Genomic DNA, 26,270 nt, shown 5'->3' on the forward strand with positions numbered 1-26,270 from the left:
GGACACAACACAGTACTTGCCAATGCAATTTGCAAGCACACATGCTTAGCCCGTGGGGCTAAAGGCCATGGTTAAAATAAGCAAAGAAAGAAAGAAAACAAGAGAAAGACAAAAACCCACCTCCACTCACTCACCCACTTCAGCCCACTCAGACCTATAACCCTGAGGGGACTCTTAGGGGAACTGTTTGTAAAGATCATAGCCCCCTTTAGAAGCAGAACACCTCTTATAGCCATGAATGATTTTTTGTTTGTTTGTTTTAAGGAGCTTCTACAAATGAGCAGTTCTCTTAGCAGGTGAGGGCTTGGAGTGTGCCCTCCAAGTGCAGGGTTTGATGTGGGGTGCGATGGGAAATAAGCAGCCACCCGAATTCCTGGGAGTCCCCTGGGAGCCTCACTGCCCCCCAGGTGCTTGGGTCAGAGGACCTTTCAGATAAGGGACCAGGGATGCGGGTGAGAAGAGCTTCTCACTCGAGAAAGGCAGGGGAGGGGCGCCCCAGATGAAGGCACGTGTTGCTGCCAAGTGTTGCTGCCAACTTCGGGAGACCTCCGGTCCCAGGGATGTGGATCTGCCTGGGGGCTGGAGTCCAACAGTCCAGCTCTGCGGTTGCCTTCTCCCTGCGTGATCTTGGGCCAGTGACCTCTGAGCCTCAGTTTCCCGGCCTGTGAAATGGCAACAGGCGTTGGTAGCAGCGTACCTGTCTCATAAGGTTATTATGCGGAGATTTGCCGAGCCGGGTCCACCCCGGAGCCCGCGACACGCCCCCGACAAGCAGGAACTGTGTTGCTAACTGAATTTGTTTTCCCAGGATGGGGAAGGCCAGTGCTAGCTCCGACGCGGGATCCAGCGGAGGCTGGGGGAAGGGTGGGTGGGGACCGAGGCGTCGGAGCAGGAGGGAAGACAGGCTGCCGGAAGGGGGAAGGGAGGGTGGGCGCTGCGCCCCCCGCCCCCGGCCGCGCCCGCCCCGCGCCCACCCCTCCAACCGCGCCCACCCTCCCGCGCGGGCGGCCGCCTAGCTCTCGCGCTGAGCGGCTTGGCGGCGGAGGGCGCGAGCCGCGCGGGGCTGGGCGCGCCGATCTATTAACGTCTGTGTGTCTGGGCCGCGGGTCTGCGGCGAGGCAGGCGCCAGGGGCTCGCCTGGAACCAGATGTGCCCCGGCGCCGCTCTGGCCGCCACCGGCGCGGCGGGCTCGCACGCACGGGCTGGCGCGCACATGGCGGGGAGGGACGGGCGGCGGCGGGCGCGCCCGGGCGGGCGCCCCCTGCGTTCCGTGGCCGACCCCAGACCCGCGGGGGCGGAAAAGCGACCTTCCCTCCCCACCCTGCCCCCCCACTCCGGTCCCCGCCTGCGGGCCGGCGCCCCGCCCGGATGGGCCAGTGGCCCCGGGATGCTGGGCTCCTGCGGGTGGGGTCCCCCGAGGGAAGGCTCCCTCTCGGAAGGCCCAGCCCTTCCACGCCCCCTGCGAGGGCCAGGGACTCTTCCCGCCTCGCCCCCCAAGTTTGTTTTCTTAAGTTTGTGCGAAAGATTTTTTTAAAGTTCTGAGTCAGAGCTTCCCCTAAGACGAGGAGTTTTGGGCTGTGCCGAGAAATGCCAAAATAGGGGGAGGGGGGCAGGAAATAGGGCAAAGGAAATGTAGGGATTGGAGGCTTTTTGACGCATGGATTCGGACGGGGGCTCTTAACCCACGGGGCGGGTAGGGGTTGTGAAATACAAGGATTTCACTGAGGCCTCTTCCAGTTTGGCATCAGATCAGCGTCAACCGCAAGATGGTCCTCAGCCCCGGCGGCGGGTCAGCCGCTTGCCCCACCCCCAGGCCGCCGCAGCCTCGGGGTGCTCTGCTGTGCCCTCTGGGCCTTCTCGGGGGTCCTGTGAAGTGAGCCACAGAGCTGAGCCATCAGAGCTCCCAGTTGTCGGTGCTTGGGCTCCCAGGCCCCCCACCCACCCGCAGCGACCGTTCCCAGCAGGAGAGGTTAGGAAGATGGGGCCACGGGGGAGATGGTTTGGTACCGATAGATGGAGGCGGAATGGAGAGCAGAGAGAAGGCAAAAGGGCAGGGCGGTGCTGTCAGGCTGGGCCAGCCCAGCCTTGCCGCAGAAGAGGGGGCCTCACGCAGGGCCTTTGGCTAGAGATGTCGGTCCCCTCGGTTTGCACCCCCACCCCCGTGCTTCCTTGAAGAGTGTCTCATAGAAAACCTTTGAAGATACGTGGAAAGACTGGGTTTTCCCAGCCATGCCAGGCTTTCTTGTTCTGGAAGTGAGGAGCTAGGATGCTGAGTGGGGAGAAGAGGGTGTCAGTCCCCTTAACATTAAAACACTGAAAAGAGGACTCGCCTGCGTGGTCCCCAGGGGCTCAGGGTGGAGCGGGCAGAGCCCTGGGCAGTCAGAGCTCTCTGGCCATTTGTCACATTGCTGAGGGGACCAGCACGTGCCCTCTTCAGGAGGAAACAGGCCCAGAGAGGAGCAGCGGCAAGCTCAAGGTCACAAGGCTGCAAAGTGGAGGAGGTGGGATCCCAACCCAGGCTGCTGGGCTCTGGAGACTTTAGGACCGAGATGAAGTCTCCTCTGCATTTGCGGGCCCAAGGGAGAGGGAGGGTGGTAGCCTCAGTTGGAGAGGGGATTGGGACCACCAGCCCCCGGCCCCTTCAGTCCAGTCCAGCCGCCCCTTCCCGTCCAAGCAGGCTCAGCAGATGGAGCTCCAGCCCAAGCTCCTCTTTACTGCCTCTCCTACAGGAAGATGATGCTCACGGTCCTCTGGCCTTGAGCGCCTTACTGAAGCTTTCTCTTTGGGAGAGGGTGTCTCTGGCACATGTTTTGGCCCTTAATTTAAAAAAAAGAAGAAGAAGAAGAGTGGGACTTCTCTGGCAGTTAAGATACTGTGCTTCCACTGCAAAGGGGGAGCAGGTTCAATCCCTGGTTGGGGAGCGAAGATCCCGCGTGCTGTTCGGTGTGGCCAAAACGTAAAAAAAATAAATAAAACCCAGTAAATTTGTTTCTGCAGATAGGAGGGTCTCAGTGGTTTAAAAAAAAAATCCGCCTGCCAATGCAGGAGACATGGGAGACGGGTTCAATCGCTGGGGTCAGGAAGATCCCCTGGAGAAGGAAATGGCAACCCACTCCAGTATTGTTGCCTGAAAAGTCCTGTGGACAGAGGAGCCTGGAGGGCTACAGTCCATGGGGTCGACAAAGAGTTGGACACGACTGGGTGTGCACGCACACATAGGAGGGTCAGGGGCGTCGGGAAGCTTGACACGGTTTACCCCGTGTACAGTGCACAGAAGTCGTCACGTGTTTGGGTGGACAGAGAATTGGGACTACCTCCCCATTGGGACCCAAGTTCCATTCATTAGATCAGACACGTATTTGCTCCATATTTATTGAACACCTACCATGTGCCAGCCGCTGATGATAAAGACTTCTCAGGCGCATTCAGGGCAGCCTCCCAGTGGGAGGGCACTAGCTCTTGGGGGGAAAGTAAGTGTCCGACATGCTGTTGTTTAGGAGCAAGATTTAGGGCACCCACCCTTAATCCTCTGAAAGTCTCCACTTGGCAGATGCAAACATGAGGTTTGGAGAGGTTAAGGAATTTGCCAGTAGGTGGCATGGCTAACATATGGCAAGTCTGGGAATCAAACCTAGACCCAGCTGACTCCAAATAAATACACTAATGGTTAATGTGATTCAGCACTTACTATGTCCCAGACACTGTCTTAAGAACTTTACATATGGTAACTCTTTTAATCCCCACAAAAACTCTTGTTAGGGATATGTGTTCAGTTGTGTCCAATTCTTTGCAGGCCCCTGGACCATAGCCTGCCAGACTCCTCTGCCGGTAGAATTTTCCAGGCCAGAATACCGGAGCAGGGTATTTCCTCACTGCAGGGGATTTTCCTGACCCAAGCTCTCTTGCATCTTCTGTACTGGCAGGCGGATTCTTTGCCCCTAGTGCCAGGAAGCCCTGTTGGAATACATTATCTCCATTTTCTAGATGGGAAAACAGAAGCAACAGGAAAGGGGTAACTTGGGACTTCCCTGGGGATGGATGGGAATGTCCCTTTTTAATGAGCTTCCCAGGGAGTCTCGAAGCAGAATGTCAGTGGACACTTCATGAGAAATCTGGAAGATCTGGTATCAGCCCCTCCCCTGGGGGCCACCAGGGTGGAGAGGGGGCAGGGCAGCGTCCAAGCATCATGGAAAAGCTGCCTTCAAATGTTAGCAAGGTGGCCCTGAGGAAGAGTCAGCTGTGCTCTCCCTTGCTCGAAGCATAAACTCGGGGACCCACAGAGAGAGGGACTATGGCTCCCTACCATAGAGATTTTTCCAGAGTCGGGGTTGACTGTCATCCCAGGGTGTGACTAGGACCAGTTAGAGCTGTCACAGGGACTTCCCTGGTGGTCCAGTGGCTAAGACCCCACAATCCCAATGCAGGGGGCCTGGGTTCAATCCCTGGTCGGAGAACTAGATCCCACATGCTGCAGCTAAGACTCGGCGTAGCCAAATACATGTTTTTTTAAAAAAAGAGAAAGAAAGATGCCACAGATGGCCCTGTGCCCAGGCTTTGAGTGCACCTTGCCGATGAGGCTGGTGGGAGCCAGGACATGTAGCAGGGTCATCAGCTCTGAGGGCACCGGGGCCCGTGAGCCTGGTGTGTGGGTGTGGGCGGAACACACAGATTTGCTCAAGCAGAGCTAAGCCACAGGAAATTGGAGTGGTCTCTGCACCCGGTCCCCTCGCCCTGACTCCCAGCAGGTTGCAAGCTTCAAGAGGCGGGGAGCTCTTAAGTGGGAGAAGAAACCCACACTGGGTCCTTGGCAGCAACTTCAGCCTGGTCTGGAAATGGCTAATGAGGGCAGCTTCCACCGCCAGGTGCCAGCCACTCTGGGGACAGACAGACCGGATGTAAGCCTCCGCTTCGTCACTGCTTGGCTGTGTGACCTGGGTCAGCTACTTCACCTGCTTGACCCTCACGTCTGTGATGGAGAACAAGGCTTGCTAACAGCGCCATCTGCACTGGAGAAGGCAGGGCTTTGTAGCACAGTGCCAGGCACACAATGAAAGTTTAGTAAGTGGAAGCCAAAAAAGAAAGTGGAGGGGAGGGGCGGCCCTGTCCTCACCACCAGCCTGGAGCTTCTATGAGCCGAGCCTCAAACTCACATTTTCCAGCATGCCTGGAACTCACAGATGGGTCATAAAAACCTGCAGCGATGCTTTAAAGGTCAGCCTCTCTGGGAGTACAACATTGCCCCAGAACTGGGGTCAGAGGAGGTCCCGCCAGCCTTGGAAGAGGGGCAGACGGGCACTGCCTTTGTCTCAGCTGCAATCTCTGGCAGGGGGGTGGTCTGTGCAGGGGACCCCAAGGTGAAACAGGGACAAAGGGTCAGGTTCTTCTAGAGCACAAAAGCTGGTTTTCCATTAAGCTGACTTTTAATTTTTTTTAATGTTTTAAATTAATTAATTTATTATTTTTGGTTGCCCTGGGTCTGCGTTGCTATGCAGGCTTTCTCTAGTTGGACTTCCCTGGCGGCTCAGACGGTAATCTTCCCGCAATGTGGGAGACCCAGGTTCCATCCCTGGGTGGGGAAGATCTCCTGGAGACAGAAATGGCTATCCACTCCAGTATGCTTGCCTGGAGGATTCCACGGACAGAGGAGTCTGATGGGCTACAGTCCATAGGGTGACAAAGAGTCAGACGCGACTGAGTGACTAACACACAACTGGTTGAGGCCAGAAGGGGCTACTCCTCATCGTTGCTCTTGGCTTTCTCGTTGCAGTGGCTTCTCTTGTTGTGGAGCACAGACTCTAGAGCACGTGGGCTCAGCAGTTGTGACTTAGTTGCCCTGAGGCATGTGGGATCTTCCCAGACCAGGGATCAAACTTGTGTCCCCTCCACTGGCAGGCAGAATCTTATCCGCTGCACCACCAGCGAAGTCCTCAAGCTGACTCTTTAGCATAGAGTCTGTGAACACAATTCAGAAAGTCTATGAACCATGCCCCGCCCCCCCAAAGGTATGTGCAAACTTCTGTGTGCACCTGTGTTTTTCTGGGGAAAGTGAAAGTGTTAGTCGCTCAATCGTGTCTGACTCTTTGCGACCCCATGGACTGTACCCTGCCAGGCTCATCTGTCCACGAAGTCCTCCAGGCACGAATACTGGAGTAGGTAGCCATTCCCTTCTCCAGAGGATCTTCCCAACCCAGGGATTGAACCCAGCTCTCCTGCGTTGCAGGCAGATTCTTTACTATCTGAGCCAGCAGGGAAGGGTCCATAGAATTCCTTAGATTCCTCCAAGGGTTCATGATTGACATAGGGGAAGAACCAATGAGTCAGGGCCTCGGTTTCATTTTGAAAAAGTACTAGTGAAGGTAGTGGGCATGTGTGTAGCCCGCTGCGTTGAGCATGTTCTCAGGAAAGCCCTGGACTAGTCCGCGTTCTCTGTGCTGCCTTGAGAGGGAGGTACACCTCTTCCTGTCCCACTCCACAGATGGTGAGACGGAGCACCCAAGAGGGGAGCTCTCTTAACTAAGGACCCACAGGGTGATGTTTTCCTCCATCTCTGATGCTTGGAGGAGGCAGCCATTGGCTCTCTGGCGGGGCTGCTGGTTTGCCCCACCCCCTGCCAACCTCGCCCTGTTGCTGGGTCAAGGATGCGGATCTCCACAGGGAACCCAGAAACAGAGAGGAGCAAGAAGGAGGACAATGTATGTCCTCAGGGGTGGACATCAGTGGACAGGACTTGCCTTGCTGGAAGCCCTTTGGCTAAGTCACCGTGCCCCCCACCACGTGCCTCAGTTTTCCCATTGGCAACGTGAGAGACTTTGACAGATAATCTGTAAGGTTCCTTCAAGTCTGAGTCCTGAGAAGACAAACGTTACAGACTTGAGATCCCAGAACTGTTTGCAGCTTTGTTTCAGAGTCAAGTTACACAGAGTTGGACTGCCTCTGCGCCTGGCCCCTAGCCTTTGCCCGACTCCCAGCAGGTGCTGGCCGTGGGCTTCAAGAGGCCTGGGAACTAGAGCTGGGAGAGGAAACCCCACACTGAGCCCCGAGCAGCAACTTCACCCTGGTCTGGAAATGGTTAATGAGCTTTCCTCCAGATACCAGCCCCTTATTAAAATGTAGGTTTTACGATAAATCTGGCATTTGGCCACCAACCTTAGATTAAAACCAGACGGAACAGACGCTAACCTCCTTCTCAGATCAAATTTTGAGCAAAGGGCTGCTCTTCTTCCTCCCGATGGACTCCCTAACCCTCAATCCCTTATATACCCCCATTCCAACCATGTGCCCCCAATTTATGGAGCTCTGTTTGGGGATCTCGAAAGCAGAGAAGGCTGGGCTGACCACAGATGTGAATTTCTGGTTCCTGGGGCCCTGAGATGGGAGGTGATCAGGCCCTGGACCCAGAGGTTTTGGGGACACCAGGGGAAGCTCCAGGGACCCCAGAGCCATTGAGATTGCCAGCTCTGTCTGGCTTCTGACCTCCCACACTTCTCTGTGCCTGAGAATAGGATGCAAATGCTCTCCGTCTGGGAGCTTCAACGCTTCTCCCCAATTGGGCCCAGTGATCCCATTTGTCAAAGTCCCCTGAGACTCTGAAGATGTTTTGGTCCCACCTATCTGCCTCCAGCAGCCCCCACACAAAGACATTCTATCCGGAGATCCCCACCTTGTGGCTGCTGTCTTTCTAAGCATTTCTGACCCAGTGGCTTTGGGGCTTCCCAGGCAGGATTGAGCCCCACCCCCCACCCCGCCACTCGCTATCACTTTCTTCCCTGGCTCCCCACCAAGCATACAGGGGTCTTCTTTCCTTGCTATCCTCAGCCAATCCCAGTATTTCTCTCTGCCTCCTTCCCTTTTTTCTGTGTTCTTGTATAACAACTTTTTGAAACATAATTCACGTACCAGACAACTCACCCATTTAAAGCATACAATCCAGTGATTTTTAATCTACTCAGTTGTGCAGCCATCACCACAATCAATTTGAGAACATTTTCATCACCCAGAAAGCAACCCTGCACACTTTAGTTCTGACCCCACCCCAATCCCCACCTCCACCAGCCTCCCCCAACACCCTGGCAAACACTAATCTACTTCCTATCTCTATAGATTTGCCTATTTGGGGCAGTTCATTTGAGTGGAATCTTACCTTATATGCCTTTCTGTCAATGTTTCCATCTTCTTCCATTCAACGTAATGGCGCTAGTGGTAAAGAATCCACCTGCCAATACAGGAGGTACAAGAGATACAAGTTTGCTCCCTGGGTCAGGAAGATCCCCTGGAGTAGGAAATGGCAACCTGCTCCAGTATTCTTGCCTGGAAGATCCCATGGAGAGAGGAGCCTGGCGGGCTACAGTCCATGGGTTTGCAAAGAGTGGGACATGACTGAGTGACTGACCACACACAGAGAATATTTTCAACGGTCGTTCGTTTGTGGCATGGGTCAGTACTTCATTCCTTTTTGACAGTCGAATAATATTCCATTGTATGGATATCGGTGTGCACATCAGCTGATGGGCATTTTGGGTTGTTCCCACTTTTGGGGCTATAATGAGTAATACTGCTATGAACATTCATTCATATCCAAGTTTTTGTGTGGACATATGTTTTCATTTTGCTTGCGTATATAACTGAGAGTGGAATCACTGGGTCATATGCTAACTCTATTTTTAACATTTTGAGGAACTGCCAGGCTGTTTTTCAGAGCGGCTGCATCACTTTGCATTCCTATCAGCAGGGGCTGGAAGTTCTGACTTCACTGCCTTCTTGCCACCGCTTGTTACTGTGTCTTTTGATTCTAGCCGTCCTAGTGGGTATGAAGTGCTATCTCACTGTGAATTGTGCTTTGCTTCACCATCTGTTTCCCTCATGGCTAATGATGCTGAGCAGCTTTTCATGTGCTTATGGGTCATTTGTATATCTTACTTGAAGAAATGTCTATTCGGATCATTAGTTTATTGTTATTTATTTCTGTAAAATATTTATGTATTTATTTGGCTGCACCAGGTCTTAGGTGTGGCAGGCGGACTCTTGGTTGCTGCGTGTGGGATCTAGCTCCTTGACCAGGGATGGAGCCTGAGCCCCCTGAATTGGGAGCATGAAGTCTTAGCCACTGGACCACCAGGGAAGTTCCCATTTGCTCATTTTTAAATTGAATTGTTTGTCTTTTTGTTGTTGAGTTACAAGAGTTTTTAACATCTTCTAAATACAGGTCTCTTACCAAACGTATGATTTGTAAGTAGTTTTCCTATCCTGTGAGTTGCCTTTTCACTCTTTTGATGGTGTTCACAAAAGTCTTTGATTTGAAGAGGTCTGATTTCTCTTTTGTCCTTTAATTCCTTGTGCTTTCGGTGTCCTATCTAAGAAACCATTGTCTGGCCCTTGTGAGGGTGAAGGGAAGTGGCTTTGGGACTTGACACTTCTCATCCTTTTTTGGAACGAATCCTTCCCTCCTTTATATAATCATTGAGAAATACTTCTGAAACCAAACTACTTGCCTGGTGCTGGGGACACAGCAGTGACAAGGCAAACCCAGCCCCTGTCTTCCTAGAGCTTAGAATGAAATGAAAGAGTCAGGCATGAAGCAGGTAACCAAAACAGAAGAATGACTTAATTACAGATGTGCGGGAGAGAGAGAGGGCCCAGAGGCCTGTACCAAGGAGATGTTTCTGGTCTGGGGGCTGAAAAAGACCCCAAGGACAGGCATCTAGTTCGAGATTAAAGGCAGGGATGCATTCGCCAGGCAAAAGGGGTACAGGGCTCCAGGCAGAGGGAACAGCATGTGCGAAGGCCCTGAGGTGACGGGAGTTCATGCTGTCCAGTAAGGCAAGTTCCCCTGGCACACTGACCCCCCACTGGGGCTTCTTGGGGCATCCAGTGGCCTGATGGAAGTGTGTGCAGCATGCTGTGTCCTTAGTGCATATACAGAAGAGGTTCTAGACTCTAGGGAGACCCAGATGCATTGCACCTGCCTCCAGAACTCTGCTGATATTTCAAGAGGACATGCGGGGGCCTCCCCAGCCTCCTCCAGGGTCAGCCCAAGCCTGGCTGAGCCCTCCCCATAGACACACTGGTTACTGTGCAGACTGGGAAGGCCTAGGGGTGCAGCAGTCCCGGACGGGGTTGGCCCGTGACCCCTGGCTTCTTATATGCTGTCTGAGGCCTGTGAGGCCATGGGGACATGGATAGGTCTCCAGGGCACCTCTCTGCCCCCTCGAGTCCCAGTGTGTCTTCCTTCCTCACCTTCCTTCCTGCGATACTTTCTCCTTCTCCAGACTGGTAGGTGTAAAAGTGGATGAGCAGCTTGGGTTTTGGTTCAGAATGATTGAGATGAGACGTCCTTGGAGCGGTGGCTGGGCAGCGGTTGCTGGTGGCTGACTCCCCAGCCCACCGCCCCAAGCCCCTGCCCCCTGCCCTGTGACACATGCTGTCATGACCCAGCCCTGGCCAGGCCTCTGTAGCTCCGCAAGGAAGATCCTGGACCCTGGAGACAGCCCAGCACAGGAGCAGACTCTGAAGTCTTCCCACACGTTTTCAGCACCTCCTCATTCATTCATTCATTCATTCATTCACTTAACACTCAACAAATATTTGTGCAGGGTTTGCCTTGGGCTTCCCTGCGGGCTCAGATGGTAAAAATTCTGCAATGCGGGAGACCCAGGTTCAATTCCTGTGTCAGGAAGGTCCTCTGGAGAAGGAAATGGCTACCCACTCCAGTCTTCGTGCCTGGAGAATTCCGTGGACAGAGTAGCCTGGTGGGCTACAGTCGACAGGGTCACAAAAAGTCACACGACTGAGTGATTAACACTTCCTACCTTGGACCAAGCCCTGTGATGGGTCCCAGGGAGTCAGAAAACAGTTAAGTTCCAGTCCCTGCCAGACAAATGACCCTACATTTACCCTACAGCGTGACAGAGCTGTGATGTGGCGGCAGGGCGGGGGCGGGGTGTGTGTGTGTGTGTCTGGGATGGCTTCCCGGAGGAGGTGGCATTCTGCTGAGAACTGAAGGTGAGCAGGGAGGCAGAGAGAAGTGGTAAGTCCAGGAACGGACTGGGCAGGAGTCCACAGGGAGAGGATGTGCCTGTCCAACGTAAATGCTGACCTCCGGGAGACCACTAACCTGGGACAACATCTCTGAAACCACTGAGGTGCCCTGTCCTGGCACTGCCCACCTGGGCGACCTGGGGGTCCCATCCAGTAGATAGAACCAGAAAGCCCTCAAGAGGAAGGCCCCATATCTCTGTCAAGTTCATGGTCAGTTTGCCCAGGGCTGGGCTGGGAACTGGGGCTACCTCCTCCCTCCTTTCTCGCTGCCAAGCAGCTACCAGGGGTGCAGTAGGAAAAAGAATGGGTCTGAGGTTTGCAGAGGGAAAGCTCTCACTTGCTATGTGACCCTGGGTAGGTCCAAGCCCCTCTCTGGGCCCCCCTTCCGTCTTCTCTGTGAGGCAGTGACACCCCCCCGCCGCCACTCTCGAGGTTGCTGGGGGCCTCCAGGGGGTGATGCTGGAAAGTTTGCCTCGGTGATCTTACCGCCTGCTCCCATTTGGGCCTTAGCCTTGGTCCCTGAGTGTCCTGGACAGAGGCCGACCGGTCCAAGCGTGAAAGTGGCCCTTGGCTCCTTGCTTGAGATTCTGGGGGTGGGGTGGGGCTGGCCTCCTGGGGAAGCCCCCGGAAACCCAGGTGCCCTTCTCCAGAGGGCTCCAGGGTCCACGCTTCTTCTCCTACCTCCTGCCCATCTTTCCTTTCTTCCTTCCAATATGAGTGATGCATATAGAGCCAGGCCCAACCTTGGCTCTGCCCTCTCAGGCATCACAGGCTGGCACCCCCCTGCCTCTTCTCAAAGCTACCCTGCCCTACATGCTGCCCCCAGCTACCCCTGGCCTGTGTGCCAGGGACTCCAGCACAGACCTCAGGTTTAGAGATGCTCCTGTTGCCTTCAGCCCCCTCTTCTTGGCTGACCATTCACCCTAAGCCCCTGGAGAGACTCCCCCCATCTCAGGATCCCTCTACATGAGGACCTGGGGGTACTCATCAGGCCGGCTGCCCATGCCAAGGTGGTAAGAAGCCTGGGCTCTGGACCAACCTGCAGATTTAAGTCCCTGCCCCAGCCTTTACTGGCTATGTGGCTTTGACAGGTTGTTTAACCCTGTGCCTCAGTTTCCCCTTCTGTAAAAATCAGGCTAAGAGCACCCAGGTCAGATACTCATGAGGGTTCGGTGAAGTGGTTCCTGTTACCTCCATTTCTCAGGGGGATTCCTGAGGCTGGGGTGGAATAAAGGCTTCGCCCGTGGCCACTCTGCTGGTGAGCCGGCACCAACCTGCGGTCCTAAACCAGGACCGAGGCCTCCTTAACCACCTCTGCTCCCTGTTACTTCTTATCTGATGAGGTGAGATTCTCTCCCAAGGCTCTCCTGGTGGCCCTGGAGTCAGGGATGCTGCCTGGAAGGCACATAAGGATACAGATTCCAGAATTCCTGTCTGAGCCCCACTCCTAGGGGGTCTTTCAAATGAACCCAGCTCTCTACCAAGAAACCTGGGTGTTTGGGGGCACAGCCTCCATGCACCACCACCCCCACCTCCACTTCCTTCCCCAGACTCCTCTGGCTATAAGTATTTCTGCAGCCTCAAAACTCCTTTGACCAAGGCCCAGTGTTAATTTGTTAAATCCACATCGAGGTCCTGGGGACCTGTTGTTTATTTTTGTGAACGTGTTGGCAGAGATCACATTTGGGGTGGGGGAGGCTGCTTATTCGGTCGGAATAAATGCTAATTAATAAAAGTTATTTATTTGGGTTGGAGCTCGCCGTGGCCCCAGGGTCAGGCACAAACTGACTATTTGAAGCAAAAACAAACAGAGAGTGTCTCTCAACAGCTTGAGAAAGGCAGAAACGAAGAGGCCGGGTTTATTTGTCTTAGGAAGAATTTGCAGTTAATTCCCTCCAGACTATTTAGACCCTTAAATTAAATGGAATAAGAAAAACCATGGGTGCAGGGGAAGGAGCCAGGAACACTTGATCATTTGGCCGAGAGCAGAGTTTTTAAATGTCTTTGGCCTGAAGTCAGCCAAGTAAATGGTATGTGTGAAATAATTTAATGGCAGAGAACGGTGCAGCAGTCACTTTTTCTCACCGTAATGTAATAAGAGAGAGAGCGTGGCTGCCTCTGCTATCTGAGTCTGTTTATCTTTCCCTGGACTCAGCCCCTCACAGTAGCCCCTAAAGAGCCCAGGTAAATGGCGGTGGTTTCAGGCTTTATTTTCAATCCCAGAACTTTGACTGAACAAAAGGAAACTTTGGGCACAGCCCTGATTGGGACGGACCTGGCCCCAGTGCTTGCTGGCCTGAGGCTTCAAGAGTATTTATTTATTTTCCAAATACTTGAAGCTCAAGCGTGGAACCCCCAGAGGACACACGCCCACCACATCCACTTCTCAGGGGGCGATTCAGGAACTCGTGGTAACGAACATCCTCTGGCACATCCGCTGGGAAGCAAAGTGCAGCCCGAGAGTGAGCCCTGGCTAAGGCCAAAGCTGTGGGTTCGAGTCCTGGGTCACCTCCAAGACACCTCCTAAATCTTCCCCATCTCCTGAGCCTCTGCCCGCAGCTGGGGCTGGAAGCAGCTTTCTGCTAGGGGCTGGGCTGAAGAAGAAAGATCCTGTTTATTTGGCGGCGGGGGGTGGGGAGGGGGTAGGGGGGGTAGGGGTGGAGGCGCGTTGCATACGATCAAGAATATTAAGGGCAGGAACTTCCCTGGAGGCCCAGTGATTAAGACTCTGCACTTTCGATGCAGGGGGCGCAGGTTCGATCCCTGGTCTGAGAATGAAGATCCCACATGTTGTGCAGCACAGCCAAAAACAATGTTAAATGCAGCGAGCATTTATGGAGCAATGACTGTGCTCTTGGCATTCAGTTAAACTCAGCTCCTCCAGGAACTTTGTGTGACCCTGGGCAAGCCACGGTCCTGCAGGACTCCCAGAGGTGAGGTCTTCCCCCACTGGGGGGCTAGGATGGAGTCTTGGGGACATTTCCACAGCAGTGAGATGACACAATCCATGAGGTCTCCCAGAGCTGGGACCGAGAGTGTGACCCCCCCCGCCCCGCACCTGGCATCACCTTCCTGGGAACCAGGAGAATGAGGGAAGACGACTCAGCAGAGACAAACTCATACCCCGGGCTGCCTGAGTCTCCCCACAGGCACGTCCCAGCTGCGTGACCTTGGGTCAACCTTTCAGAGCCTCAGTTTCCCAGTGTGTGAAATGGGATAACACCTCGTGGGGCAGATGCTGGGATCCAGTGGATGGGCGTGTATGCAACACTGGACAGGGTTCGTGCCCAAACCCCGCTTTTGTTGAGCACATTCCATCACAGCTGCCCTGATGGAGAGAAGTGACTCCAGCCCAGCTGGGGTGAGGGGTGTGAGAGTCGGGTTGCTGGAGCTGGGGGTGTAAATCCCTTGCCTGAGAGTTTCGGCTCCAAGTCTCCAGCAGTTTAGCCAAAGAGCAGAGTTGTTTCTTCCGGCACCCCCTTGGCGGGGGCCAAGGCTGCAAAATGGTTTTCATTTCAACACCCTCCGTTTTGAATTGCTCAGAAATTTCCCGAAAAAGTCTCCTTTTTTGGCTGAAAGGCCTCCTGCGTTGGGTTTGTGCCCAAGCAGTATTGCCTAAAGGGCGGGCGGAAATCGGCTCGCAATGGCTGGTGTTCCAGAAGCTTCCGTCCACTCTCTGGGGTCTTGATCACACAGGTTTTCAGCTCTCGACCCTTGATATTTTGGTGTAAGGTTTCTTCCCTCTCGAGGGGGTGAGGGGCAGGGGTGGAGAGACATTCACAGCCACCAGACATTCTCATCCATCTTCACCTTTCCTTGGAGGAAAGGGGTGAGGAGTGAAGACTGAAGCGGGTCCAGGAGATGAGGCCAGCTCGCTCCGTGTTCCCTGCCACCGCCTACCCCATTCCCACATGTGTCCTGTGTTTTTAGTATTTCCCAAATGGGAAAAGTAATGGACTTCAATTCCTGGGCCTCTCTCCCTCAGCGCTATGCACATGGTGAGCCAAAGAATTCCCTGATCCAGGGGCTGTTCTGGGCACTGAAGCGTACTTAGCAGCAGCCCCGGTCTCTACCTCCGTCCTAGGAGCACCATCCACCTCTCAGTCCTGACTTTCAAAATTGTCTCCAGACATTGCCAGAAGTCCCCTGGAGGCTAAATTGCCCTCAATTGAGAACCACGGGTCCAAACCCAGTAAGGCCATCTTTTCCCGGGAAACCCTGCCTGATTCCTGCTTGACAACTCCCCTCCCCCCACCCCCATGCCATGCAACCATGACCAGCCTCATGGAACAGTTTGCCCTCCAGTCCAATCAGCTGGTTGCTCTGCGTACATGGGAGCGTTCAAAAGCCAGGATTGAATGGTATCTGTGGCCGGGCCTGGAATGTTCTAGATGCTCAGCTGAACAACTCAGCATCATGTGAAGAATGTAGGATGTGGTCAAACCAGTCAATCCTAAAGGAAATCAATCCTGAATATTCACTGGAGGGACCGATGCTGAAGCTGAAGCTCCAATACCTCGGCCACCTGATGCGAAAAGCTGACTCACTGGAAAAGACCCTGATGCTGGGGAAGATTGAGGGCAGGAGGAGAAGGGGACGACAGAGGGCCAGATGGTTGGATGGCATCACTGACCTGATGGATGTGAATCTGAGCAAGCTCCTGGGGATAGTGAAGGACCGACAGGGAAGCCTGGCGTGCTGCAGTCCATGGGTCGCAGAATTGGACACGAATGAGCAACTGAACAGCAACATAAAGGGAATGTGTAACTGGGGAAGCAAAAATACAAGGTGTGTCCCCAGATCCAAAAGGTTATCCACACCCTCTGTTGACCCAGCTGGGAGCAAGACTGGCCTTCCCGTCCACTGCTGCTGGGAACCCTGGATGGGGGCCTTGCCTATAGCTAGCATTTTACTCATTGGCCCAACAATCCCAATTCTAGGAATCTGTCCCAAATATTCACTGGCAAAAATAGAATATCATGTTTGCATGAGGTTATTCATTGTGGTATTCTTCTGAGTTGCAAAAAATTGGAAACACACCACCTGCCAATCGATAGGGCTCTGGTTTTAGTTAAATAAACCATAGTTTAGGGGTTTCCCTGGTGGTCCAGTGGCGAAGACTCTGTCTTCCCAATGCAGAGGGGGCCTGGGTTCGATTCTGGGTCAGGAAACCATATCCCCGCATGCCACAATGGAAAGATTCCGCACAGCCAAATAAGTAAATAAATAGAATATTTTTGAAAACATAGTATGTTTGCACAACTGAGTGGTACAGAGCCACATGCAGGGCTTTCTGTCCTGGGTGGCGAAATCCCTGGGATGTGTTGCTCAGTGGGATCAAAGAGAGGGGCACAGCAGTCCACAGTCTGCTAGCTTCCAACAGAAGAGCAGGAGAAAATACTAGAAAAAAAATTGCAAAAAGCAGTGCTGAAAGGATAAAGCAAAGACGAATTTTACAATGGTTCTGACAGGTGGAAGGTGGGAAAGTGAAAGTGGTAAAGTCGCTCAAAGTCAACCACTAAAAGGAACAAAATAGGGTCATTTGTAGAGTCATGCTTATAAATTATTTTTAAATCACACCTGTAATTTTGTAAAGCTTGGGGAGCAAAGTCGGGAACAGGGCGTCGTTAACTATTGCTTTGTCCCTCTCCGTGTTTGAATCTGTTACTGCGACAAGAGATGACGGTTACTGTTTCTGTGACAACTGTTTCGGTTCTTTGAGATCCGATGGAATAGTCCATGGAATTCTTCAGGCCAGAATACTGGAGTGGGTAGCCGTTCTCTTCTCCAGGGGATCTTCCCAACCCAGGGATTGACCCCAGGTCTCCTGCATTGTGGGCAGATTCTTTACCAGCTGAGCCACCAGGGAAGGAGGGAACAAAAGGGAAAATACAGATCAGTGCATATGATGCAAATAAAGAAGGCTGGTTTGCTGGCCCAGGTTGGAGCGGTCTCAGGAGTATAGTAAATAGGAAGAGGAACTTGGCAGCACCAGTGTGTTCAGCATGATCTCATACTTGTAAGCTTTTTAACTTTTATTTTGTTGGAGTTAAATTGCTTTGCAAAATTGTATTAGTTTCTGCTGTAGGATGAAGTGAATCAGCTATAAGTGTACATATATCCCCTCCCTCTTGGACCTCCTCCTCCCCAGCCACCCCCCATTCCACCCCTCTAGGTCATCACAGAGCGCCAAGCTGAGTTTCCTGTGCTTTATAGCAGGTTCCCACTAGAAATCTATTTTACACGTGGTAGTGTATATATGGCCCCTGGAGGAGAGCATGGCAGCCCACTCCAGTATTCCTGCCTGGAGAATCCCCAGGAACAGAGGAGCCTGGTGAGCTACAGTCCATGGGGTCGCAAAGGGTCAGACGTGACTGGGCAACTAAGCACAGCACAGTCTATCTATGTCCATCCTAATCTCCCAATTCCTCCCACCCTTCCTCGCTGCCCTGTGTCCACGTCTGTTCTCTACGTCTCTATTCCTATGCTGGAAATACGGTCACCTGTAACACTTTTCTGGATTCCACATATATGCATTAATACATGATATTTGTTTTTCTGTTTCTGACTTATTCAGCCTATCTGACCGACTCTAGGTCCACCCACCTCTCTACAAATGACCCTATTTTGTTCCTTGACACGTGTACCCTAATATTCATTGCAGCACTATTTACAATGGCCAGGACGTGGAAAGAACCTAAATATTCAATGACGAATGGAGAAAGAAGACGCAGATGAACACAGTGGGATATTACTCAGTCACGAAAAGGAGTGAAATAGGGTCATTTGTAGAGTCACGCTTGTAAATTATTTTATATTCACACTGGTAATTTTGTAAAGCTTGGGGAGTAGAGTCAAGAGAAGGGAGTCATCACTTCTATTTTGTCCTTTTGTGTGTTGTCTGAATCTTTTACTGTGACAGTGATGTTACTTGGTTATCAGAATATACTTTTTTTTAACATGAAATCTTCAGATTCTTTAATTTGATAAAGTATCCTTTTTTTTTAAAGTATAGTTGATTTACAATGTGTTAATTTCTGGTGCACAGCAAGGTGATTCAGTTATACCTATACACATTCTTCATATTCTTTTCCCATTATGCTTAATTATAGGATATTGAACATTGTTCCCTGTGCCATATAGTAGAACCTTGTTGCTTATCCATAAAATACACATTTTCAATACGAAAATAAGATACATAAGCAAGTACTGAACTAGACAGGCTTGGTTCTAAGTGCCCAGTGAATGCAATGGAGGAGAGAGCATTCCGTGTGCACTCAGGTCAGGGAGGGCTTCCTGGAGGAGTGAGCAATGAGCAGGGCCCTTCAGGATGAAGGGCCAGCAGTTTAACCCCTGGGTACAATTGAAATGTGGAAGCAGTAACTGAAATCCCCCCTCCTCCGTAGAGGGGGCATGAAGAGGTGAATAGCACCTGGCTCGGTTTTTGTGAACATCCAATGGTCTGTGGGTGTTAAAAAGCCTAACAGCGTACAGTGGACCCTCAGAACTGTGACTTTCACTGTGCCTTTTTATATATTAATATAATTCAACAGAGCTTCCCTGGTGGCTCAGAGGGTAAAGCGTCTGCCTGCAGTGCGGGAGACCTGGGTTCGATACCCATGGCGGTTGACCATACCCCAGAGTCTGAGCCATCTTCGAGGACACGTAGATGCCTCCGCCCCTCCCTGACCAGGTCGGTTGTCCCTCTTGGTCCCCCCAGGCGGGGGGCCTGGCCGCTCTGATTCACCTTTGTATCCCCAGGGCCCTAGCCCTGTGCCTGCCACGTCGTGTGCTCAGTAAGTGTGTTGTGTAATAAATGGATGGATGAAGAAATTAACAGAGGAGTGAATTAAAGGGTCCTGCTCTCAGGGCTGGACCATCCACCCGCAGTGGGAAGAGACAGGTTCAAGTGCTCAGCGCACGTTGCTGAGCTGGTGCCTGAGTCATGACCGTGTGGGCGCCTGCGGGCGCAGGGGCAGCCCGGCCTGGCCTTGAGCTGACCCTTGGGTCCCTCCGCAGGTGAGTGTCCCAGCCCCGGGCGCAGCGGCGCCGCCAAGCGGAAGAAGAAGCAGCGGCGGAACCGCACCACGTTCAACAGCAGCCAGCTGCAGGCGCTGGAGCGCGTGTTCGAGCGCACGCACTACCCCGACGCCTTCGTGCGTGAGGAGCTGGCCCGGCGGGTCAACCTCAGCGAGGCGCGCGTCCAGGTGAGCGCTGCGCGTCCGTGGGCTCCTCGCAGGAGCGTGTACAGCCACCATGCACTCAGGGTTAAGGAATTGCCAAGGTGCACGCGGGCGTCTGAGGCCAGGAGGGCCGAGGGTCCAATCCGAGCCCTGCCACTGGCCAGCTGTGTGAGCTTGAGCAAGTACTTAACCCCTCGGTACCGTAGGTGGTGGTGGTGGTGTAGTTGCTAAGTCGTTCCGACTCTTGCGACCGCATGGACTGCAGCCCGCCAGGCTCCTCTGTCCATGGGATTCTCCAGGCAAGAGTACTGGAGTGGGTTTCCATTTCCTTCTCCAGGGGATCTTCCCGACCCAGGAATCGAATCCACCCGGGGTCTCCTGCACTGCAGGCAGATGAGTTATAAGGAAGCCCACAGGGTGGCTTCCCTGTAAAATGAGGATCGTGTGGGTCTATTTTATAGCGTTCTTATGAGAAAGAAAAGAATTATTTTTGTAGCTTAGCTCAGTGTCTGGCACAGAGGGTTTTGATAAATAAAAGTCGTTTTAAAGCGTCCAGGGCTTTCTCCGCGCCAGCTCTGAGCAGAGTGCCCAGCATACACCGCTCTTCATTATAACCTCCCAGCAGCTAAATGTTCAGCAGCTCATGCCTTCACTCCTCCACTGGCACAGTCTCCAACACACACTGACCCAGCGGCAGGCACTATATCACCCCCATTTTACAGATGGGAAAACTGAGGTTCAGGGAGATGAAGCCGCCAGTGTAGGGTGGTTGACAGAGCAGGTACACGGTGGGTCCAAGAGGACTTGGGTCCCCCTGGCAGCCCGCTCACGGCTCTTTCCCACCCCCAGGTCTGGTTTCAGAACCGCCGGGCCAAGTTCCGCAGAAACGAGCGGGCCATGCTGGCCAACCGCTCGGCCTCGCTGCTCAAGTCCTACAGTCAGGAGGCCGCCGTCGAGCAGCCGGTGGCTCCCCGGCCCACCACCCTGAGCCCGGACTATCTCTCCTGGACAGCCTCCTCCCCCTACAGGTGAGCGTGGGAACTGCTTCCGGTCAGGGTTGGCGGGCGGGCAGCAGCCTGGAAACCCCCGTAGGGTGTTTTAGGATCCAGATTCCCTTGAGGCTCTGCAGAGAACTATGAAAGGGGCTCAGGCCCTCCGTGGACTGGGGGTGGGTGGGCAGGCGTGTGACTGTGCATGGGGGAGGTTGTAAGAATGTGTGTGTGTGTGTGTGTGCGCGCGCGCGCGCACGCACGCACGCACGCACGCACGTGTATTTGTAAATGTGTGGACTGGCAAGATGAGACCTGTCTGGAGGGAGTAGAGAACCCCCGTCACCCTGAGGGAGCTGAACAGCTGCCAGTTTCTGGGACGTCCCTGGTGGTCCAGTGGCTAAGTCTCTGCACTCTCAATGCCGGGGGCCCAGGTTCCATCCCTGGTCAGGGAACTAGATCCCACAGCTTCAGCGGACCTTTAACAGCCACAACTAAAAGAGCCTACATGCCGCAACAAAGACCCAGCGCAGCCAAATAAATTACTAAATCAATATTTTTTTAATAAAAAACAAAGAAAACCTGCAGCTTTCTAGGCTAGCGCGAGCGCCTCAGCACCTCTTGTCAGTCATCCTGGAGGGAGGCTGGGAGGGCCCCTGAGGATGGTTCCCAGTCCCGGGGACCTGGCTGGGACCCAGAGGCGAGGGATGGGGCAGTTTTGTCCTGGTCAAAGTCGGGAAAAGGTGGCAGGGCAGGGCGGGAGAGGGAGGGGGTGCTGGAGAGTTGGGGTTTTGCACCCCACAACTCCCAGGGGTGCTGTCCACCCCTTAGGCTGTGTGAGCAGCTCTGCGGGAGCCCTGGTCTCAGGAGATCCAGTGGGTCAACTTGTGGGGTCTGAGTCCTGGAAATGCCCACGCTAGACCCACAGCCCTCCCACCTCCTCCCTGCCGTCTCCTTACCTGGGGCAGGAGAACCATCAAGAGGTATCCTTCCATACAGGAGTATGTTCATCCCACCCCCATCCTGCTGTGTGCCAGGCACCGGGCAGGTGCTGGGGGGTGAACAGGATGCAGGAAGCTCCTGGTCCAGTGAGGAATGACCCCAAACCTGCAGGGGCGGCTCCAGGTCCCAGCGCCGACCGTGGGCCCTTCCGCCTCCGCCCTAAATCTTGCGGCCGCAGGTCACCTCCAGCCCCAGGGGAAGGCTGCCCGTGAGCTGAGGAGGGGAAGCAAGAGGACCAGAGGCTGGGGTCCTTGGACGGACAGCCAGGGTGGTCAGCTCCGGGCAGCACCGACGTCCTTCTGTCTTGTGTCGCCCCCAGCACGGTGCCACCCTACAGCCCTGGAGGCTCAGGCCCCGCGACCCCGGGGGTCAGCATGGCCAACAGTATCGCCAGTCTCCGTCTCAAGGCCAAGGAGTTCAGCCTGCATCACAGCCAGGTGCCCACCGTGAACTGACAGCCGGCTCCGCCAGGATCCCAGTGCCTCCCTGGTCTAACGACAACAGAAAGGAGGGCAGACGCGCAGGAAAGTGACCTTCTCCTGCCCCCTGTCTCCGGGACAGGCTGGGTGGGCTCTCCTGGCTGGCCCTTCTCTGCAGCCCAGACTCCTGGGCCCAAGAGGCTGCTGAGATGCCTGGAGCCTGGCTCAGCCCCTCATCCATGGCCGCTGGAGACTTCGGCCCCTGATCCTTGGAGGGGTTGGGCCAGAAGGTGGAATAGCAGCTCACCGAGGACCTCACTTACTTGGTGTATGAAAGCCAAAAAGCTGTTGTCTGTAAGAAATAAAAAAAGAAGAAATTGTTTAAGCCCCCAAAGATTGCCTGGAGGGCAGACACGACAGCAAACCAATGAGGGGCCACTTTGAGGGGCCAGCTCCCTCATCAGTGTCCCTCATTCTGAAAAAGTCCTTCATCACCCTGCAGACCCCAGGGGTAGGGAGTGGGGTTGGAGGACAGAGACTTTCCCTGGAGCCCTTGACACCCAGGTGTTTGGGAGAAACCCTGCTGTGTGACTCTGGGCAGGATCCCAGCCCTCTCTGGGCAGGGGATGTCTCCCCTACTCTATGGCAGGGGCAGCGTGGGTGTGGGGGCAGAGGCTGGAATTAAAGCCCTTGCTGCTGGACATGCAGGAGGTGTGGGTGCCCCTAGACCTTTGGCTGTGGAGGGGCCTGGGCAAATGGCCCAGACAGTGGGGGTGCAGAGAGGAGGCCCCAGGTGGGCTTACAGGGCAGAGTGGTTCTAACAGCCAAGACCGCCAGAGCCCTTCCTCCAAGTTCTCCAGCCTGCCCTTTCGCAGATGGTCACTGGGGGTGAGAGAGGACCTGTGTGCCACCAGCCACTCAGGAGTCTGCAGAAAAGTGTGCAGTGAGGGGTGTGGTCTGAAGCCAGCCCTTTCCACCCGGCCCCAGGCCACCCCTCCTGATGGGCATAGCCTCCAGGGAGGTTAAGAGATCATTTCTGCCACCAGCCCCCAGGAAGTGAGACAACACTTCCCAGGGGAATTCCCTGGGAGTCCAGGGGTTAGAGCTTCCCAGGCGGCGCCAGTGGTAGGTTCCCACCTGGCAATGCAAGGGACATAAGAGACATGGGTTCGATCCCTGGGTGGGGAAGGTCCCCTGGAAACGGGCATAGCAACCCACTCCCCTGTTCTAAGAGTAGGACACGACTGAAGCAACTTAGCATGCACACTGCCAGTGGTTAGAGCTAAGTGCTTTCACTGCCATCTCCCAGGTTCAATCCCTGATTGGGGAACTAGATCCTACCAAGCCACGTGACGTGGCCAAAAATAGAAAAACAAAGAACACACTTCCTGACCCCCAGACGGTCCAGAGGCAGAGGTGCTCAGCCCCTCATCACACCGCTGGACTCCACGGATGGGCCCTACGTCTCCAGTCTGCCCCGCCCATATGGTGTCAAAGCACCCCCAAAGGGCCGGCATCCTCGCCACAGGCTGCATCTTCTAGGTGACCCTGAACAGGGCAAAGCCACGTGGCAATCCTAACATAAGAAACGGTCTCTGTTTTTGTTTTAGAAGGTGTGACCATCCCCGAGTGAGGTGAGGACCTTCCCCATCTCCCAATTCACCCCCAGAGACTCTTCCCCATCTTCCACTGGGAATTCCACCATGAAAACACAGTTCCTGTGGGGTGGGTGTCACCCTCTTCAGATGTGCCAACGGCCCCCGGGACCATCGCCCTGTGACTGTGATGGGAGGCTGAGGCTCTGGGCAGTAGTAGGGGGGGCCGCCAATGAGTGGAGGGAAGCACGGCTCCAGCTGAAGGTGTGGGGAGGGCCATTCTGCCGATGTCTGCAGCTGGCTCTGCCCAGCTGACTACAGGGGCCAGAGCAAGGAGAGACCAGTGCCCTGACCATGTGTGTGTGATGGGGGACAGGGATAGGGAGTGAAGGGGGGGGACAGTCAGAGCTGTGTCTTCTTGCTCAGTTTGGCCTCTGCCTTGGGCGAGTGATTTCTGGGTCTCCATTTGCCATTCATTCACTGAACAAATACTGTAAAACTCTTGATGTGTGCAGGGCCCTGAGCAGAAAGCAGAGAACTGACATGGGATCCCTGGCTACAGAGGCCATCTCAATCACAGGGAGCCCCAAGTCTCATCTAAGGCATCCAGGCAGGCTTCCTGGAGGAGGTGTCCTGGAAAGATGAAGAGGGGAGGGAGAACAGTGTTTCTGGCAAGGGGAACAGCATGTGTAAAGGCCCTGTGGTAGGCCAGAAGCTGCCTCTTTGGGCCAGTGGGGGACAGTTCTGGGTCTGGATTTCGTGCAGGATGAAGATGGACAGAAGCAGGGACCAGTTCACGTGGGGTTTGTGTGGCCAGATCTGAAGTGCAGATGTCATCCTGGCAGTGAGGTGTCGTGGAGGGAGTTTGCTTGGTAGAGGGACCCCCTTTCCCCACCTTGGACTCTGTGTGGAGGCAGACACACCCCTGCAGAGGCTGTCCAGTCAGGAGGGCAGCAGCCTGGACCAGATGAGGACAGAGCGGGTGATCCAGGAGGCGTCCTGGACCCAGCAGAGACAGAGGCTGATGACTAGCTGTTGGACTAGGGGGAGGCCAGGGGGCCAGGATGTGGTTTAAACACATGGATGCTCCCTGGAGGAAGAGCCCCTGGAAGCAGGACTCACCTGGTAGAGGTGGCAGGAGGAAGCCAGCCGCCTTCTTCTGCCACCTGCTGGCCACTGAAGGGCTCATCAGTGTCCTTCCACCCAACGAGCACTGGGGCCGTCCTGGTCTGAGCAGGGTCTCCCTCACAAGGAGCTTACCGCCCCCCTGCCCCAGGGATTTGCACCAGCCTAGGGCCAGCACACAGGGTCCAGAGCTGTGCCCTCATGGGCAGCCAGGAAAAGTGGCCTCTTTCCTCCCAGAAGCACTGGACTGGTCGTGAGCAAGTGGATGAGCCCGCCCAGGTCCTGGGCAGCGCTCCGGAGTTCAGACAGAGGGACGTCTGGTTTTTCTATTTTCAGTCCAAAGGGAGCGGCCATGAAGCATCGCCAGGTTGGGGCTGCCTGCTGCAGAGATGGGCTCCCACTGGGTGGGGGGCTTCCACTCACTGGGTGGAGAGCTCCCGCTAGGGCCTGGAAAGGCGGGTCCCGAGACCAGGTTCAGAGAGAGCCGTGGGCCTGGTTCCCACAGAGTCGCTGGCCCTGCCATCAGGCCGCAAGGATGTCAATGTCACTTCCTCCCCAGCACTCTAGAAAAAACAAACTAGCTTAATCGTTTACACATGCAGCTCTGGGGAGCTGAGGGAGGGAGCACCGGGGCCCTCCTTGTGAAAGAAAATATATTCCAACATCGCTGTCACTATTTTAGCCCTAATTACAGGGCTTGCGTGGGCAGCCCCCGGGCAACCATCCAGGGATATAATTTTTCCATGAGGCTAAGGTACCCGAGGCCCCCGTCCCAGGCTGGGAGACTTTGGAGTCCTCCTCCCTCCGCCTCCCCTTTGCCCATTTGGCCAAGCAGGCTTGGGACAGGGCCTGGCGTGCCTCAGCTTCTGTTTCTGTTTGAAAGAAGGGCACTTGAGAGAAAGAGGGAGAGGTGGAAGGAAAGGCAGTCTCTGGCTCTCCTTGCCAGACCCAAAACCTGAGAAATAAAGACCAGAGTTTTACCTTAGGTGAGGCACCTCTCCCGGCCTCAGTTTTCCCCCTCTGTAAAATGGGGGTGACGACAGAAGCCACCTCACAGGGTTGTTGGCACAGAGTTACCTTCCATCAACAAGCGCTTTGGGTGTTTTTGGTGGAAAAATACAGAGCGAGGGGTGGAGTTTGAGGAAGTCAACATACTCCCCGTCCTGCAGGAAAATTGGCTTTCCCTGCCCAGAGAGTCTGGCTCTCCGCTTTGCCCCTTCCAAGCACACACTCCGTGGGCACAGCTGCGGGGGGCGGTGCCTGCACCAAGGCAACACGGCACCCTCAGCTCCTGCGCTTTTGCTGCTGGCCCCTGGAGGGCGCTGTGGGGAGCTCTGTGTCTGTTCTCCCGCCAGACGCAAAGCTGGGAGAAGCAGGGCTCTCTCCCACACAGATCGCCAGAGCTGGCCCAGGCTCCTGACCCGAAGACAAAGTAACAAGCAAGTCCCAGATCACCAGCCGGGGTCCCTGTATAAACATCAACACAAGCCTTTTGGAAAATGTACCAACAGCCTCAAAAACGCTTGCATACTTTCACCCAGTGATCCCTTCTCTATAAGCCCTACTTCAAAAAATAATCCAAAGTAAGGGGGAGGGGGCGGGGAGGGGCGGTAGCAATGTGTGCCAAGATGTTTGTCCTACATTTTCCTACATGCAATGTAAAAAATCTGGGAAGACCCAAACCAGAATGTAAATACTTTATAATGGCTCACAATCCACTTGTCTCCATGTTTTCTGTAATGAGATTAATAACCTCACAGGGAAACAAAACAAGCAGGCCAATGTGAACGTCCCAGCTATATAAGTAGCTCTTTGAAGTAGGAGAAAAAAAAGTGCTTTCTTCCCTTTTATGTCCGTTTCATCGTGCCTCAGTTCAGAGATGGACTTGTCTTTTCAGTGACTGTTGATGAGTAGCCCCCATTT

General features: G+C 54.3%; 1 protein-coding gene across 1 annotated transcript in view; it reads left to right on the top strand.

Annotated features, from left to right (window-relative positions):
* PRRX2 (paired related homeobox 2) overlaps positions 1-22,017 on the top strand; it is a 53,432-nt gene extending 31,415 nt beyond the window's left edge. The window contains exons 2-4 of the mRNA XM_018055955.1: positions 19,054-19,241; positions 20,067-20,245; positions 21,528-22,017. Coding sequence (XP_017911444.1) covers positions 19,054-19,241; positions 20,067-20,245; positions 21,528-21,663 — 503 coding nt within the window. The 3' untranslated portion in view covers positions 21,664-22,017. The remainder of the gene's footprint in view (positions 1-19,053; positions 19,242-20,066; positions 20,246-21,527) is intronic.

Source organism: Capra hircus, chromosome 11 (assembly GCF_001704415.2).
Source record: "Capra hircus breed San Clemente chromosome 11, ASM170441v1, whole genome shotgun sequence".
Taxonomy (NCBI): Eukaryota; Metazoa; Chordata; class Mammalia; order Artiodactyla; family Bovidae; genus Capra; species Capra hircus.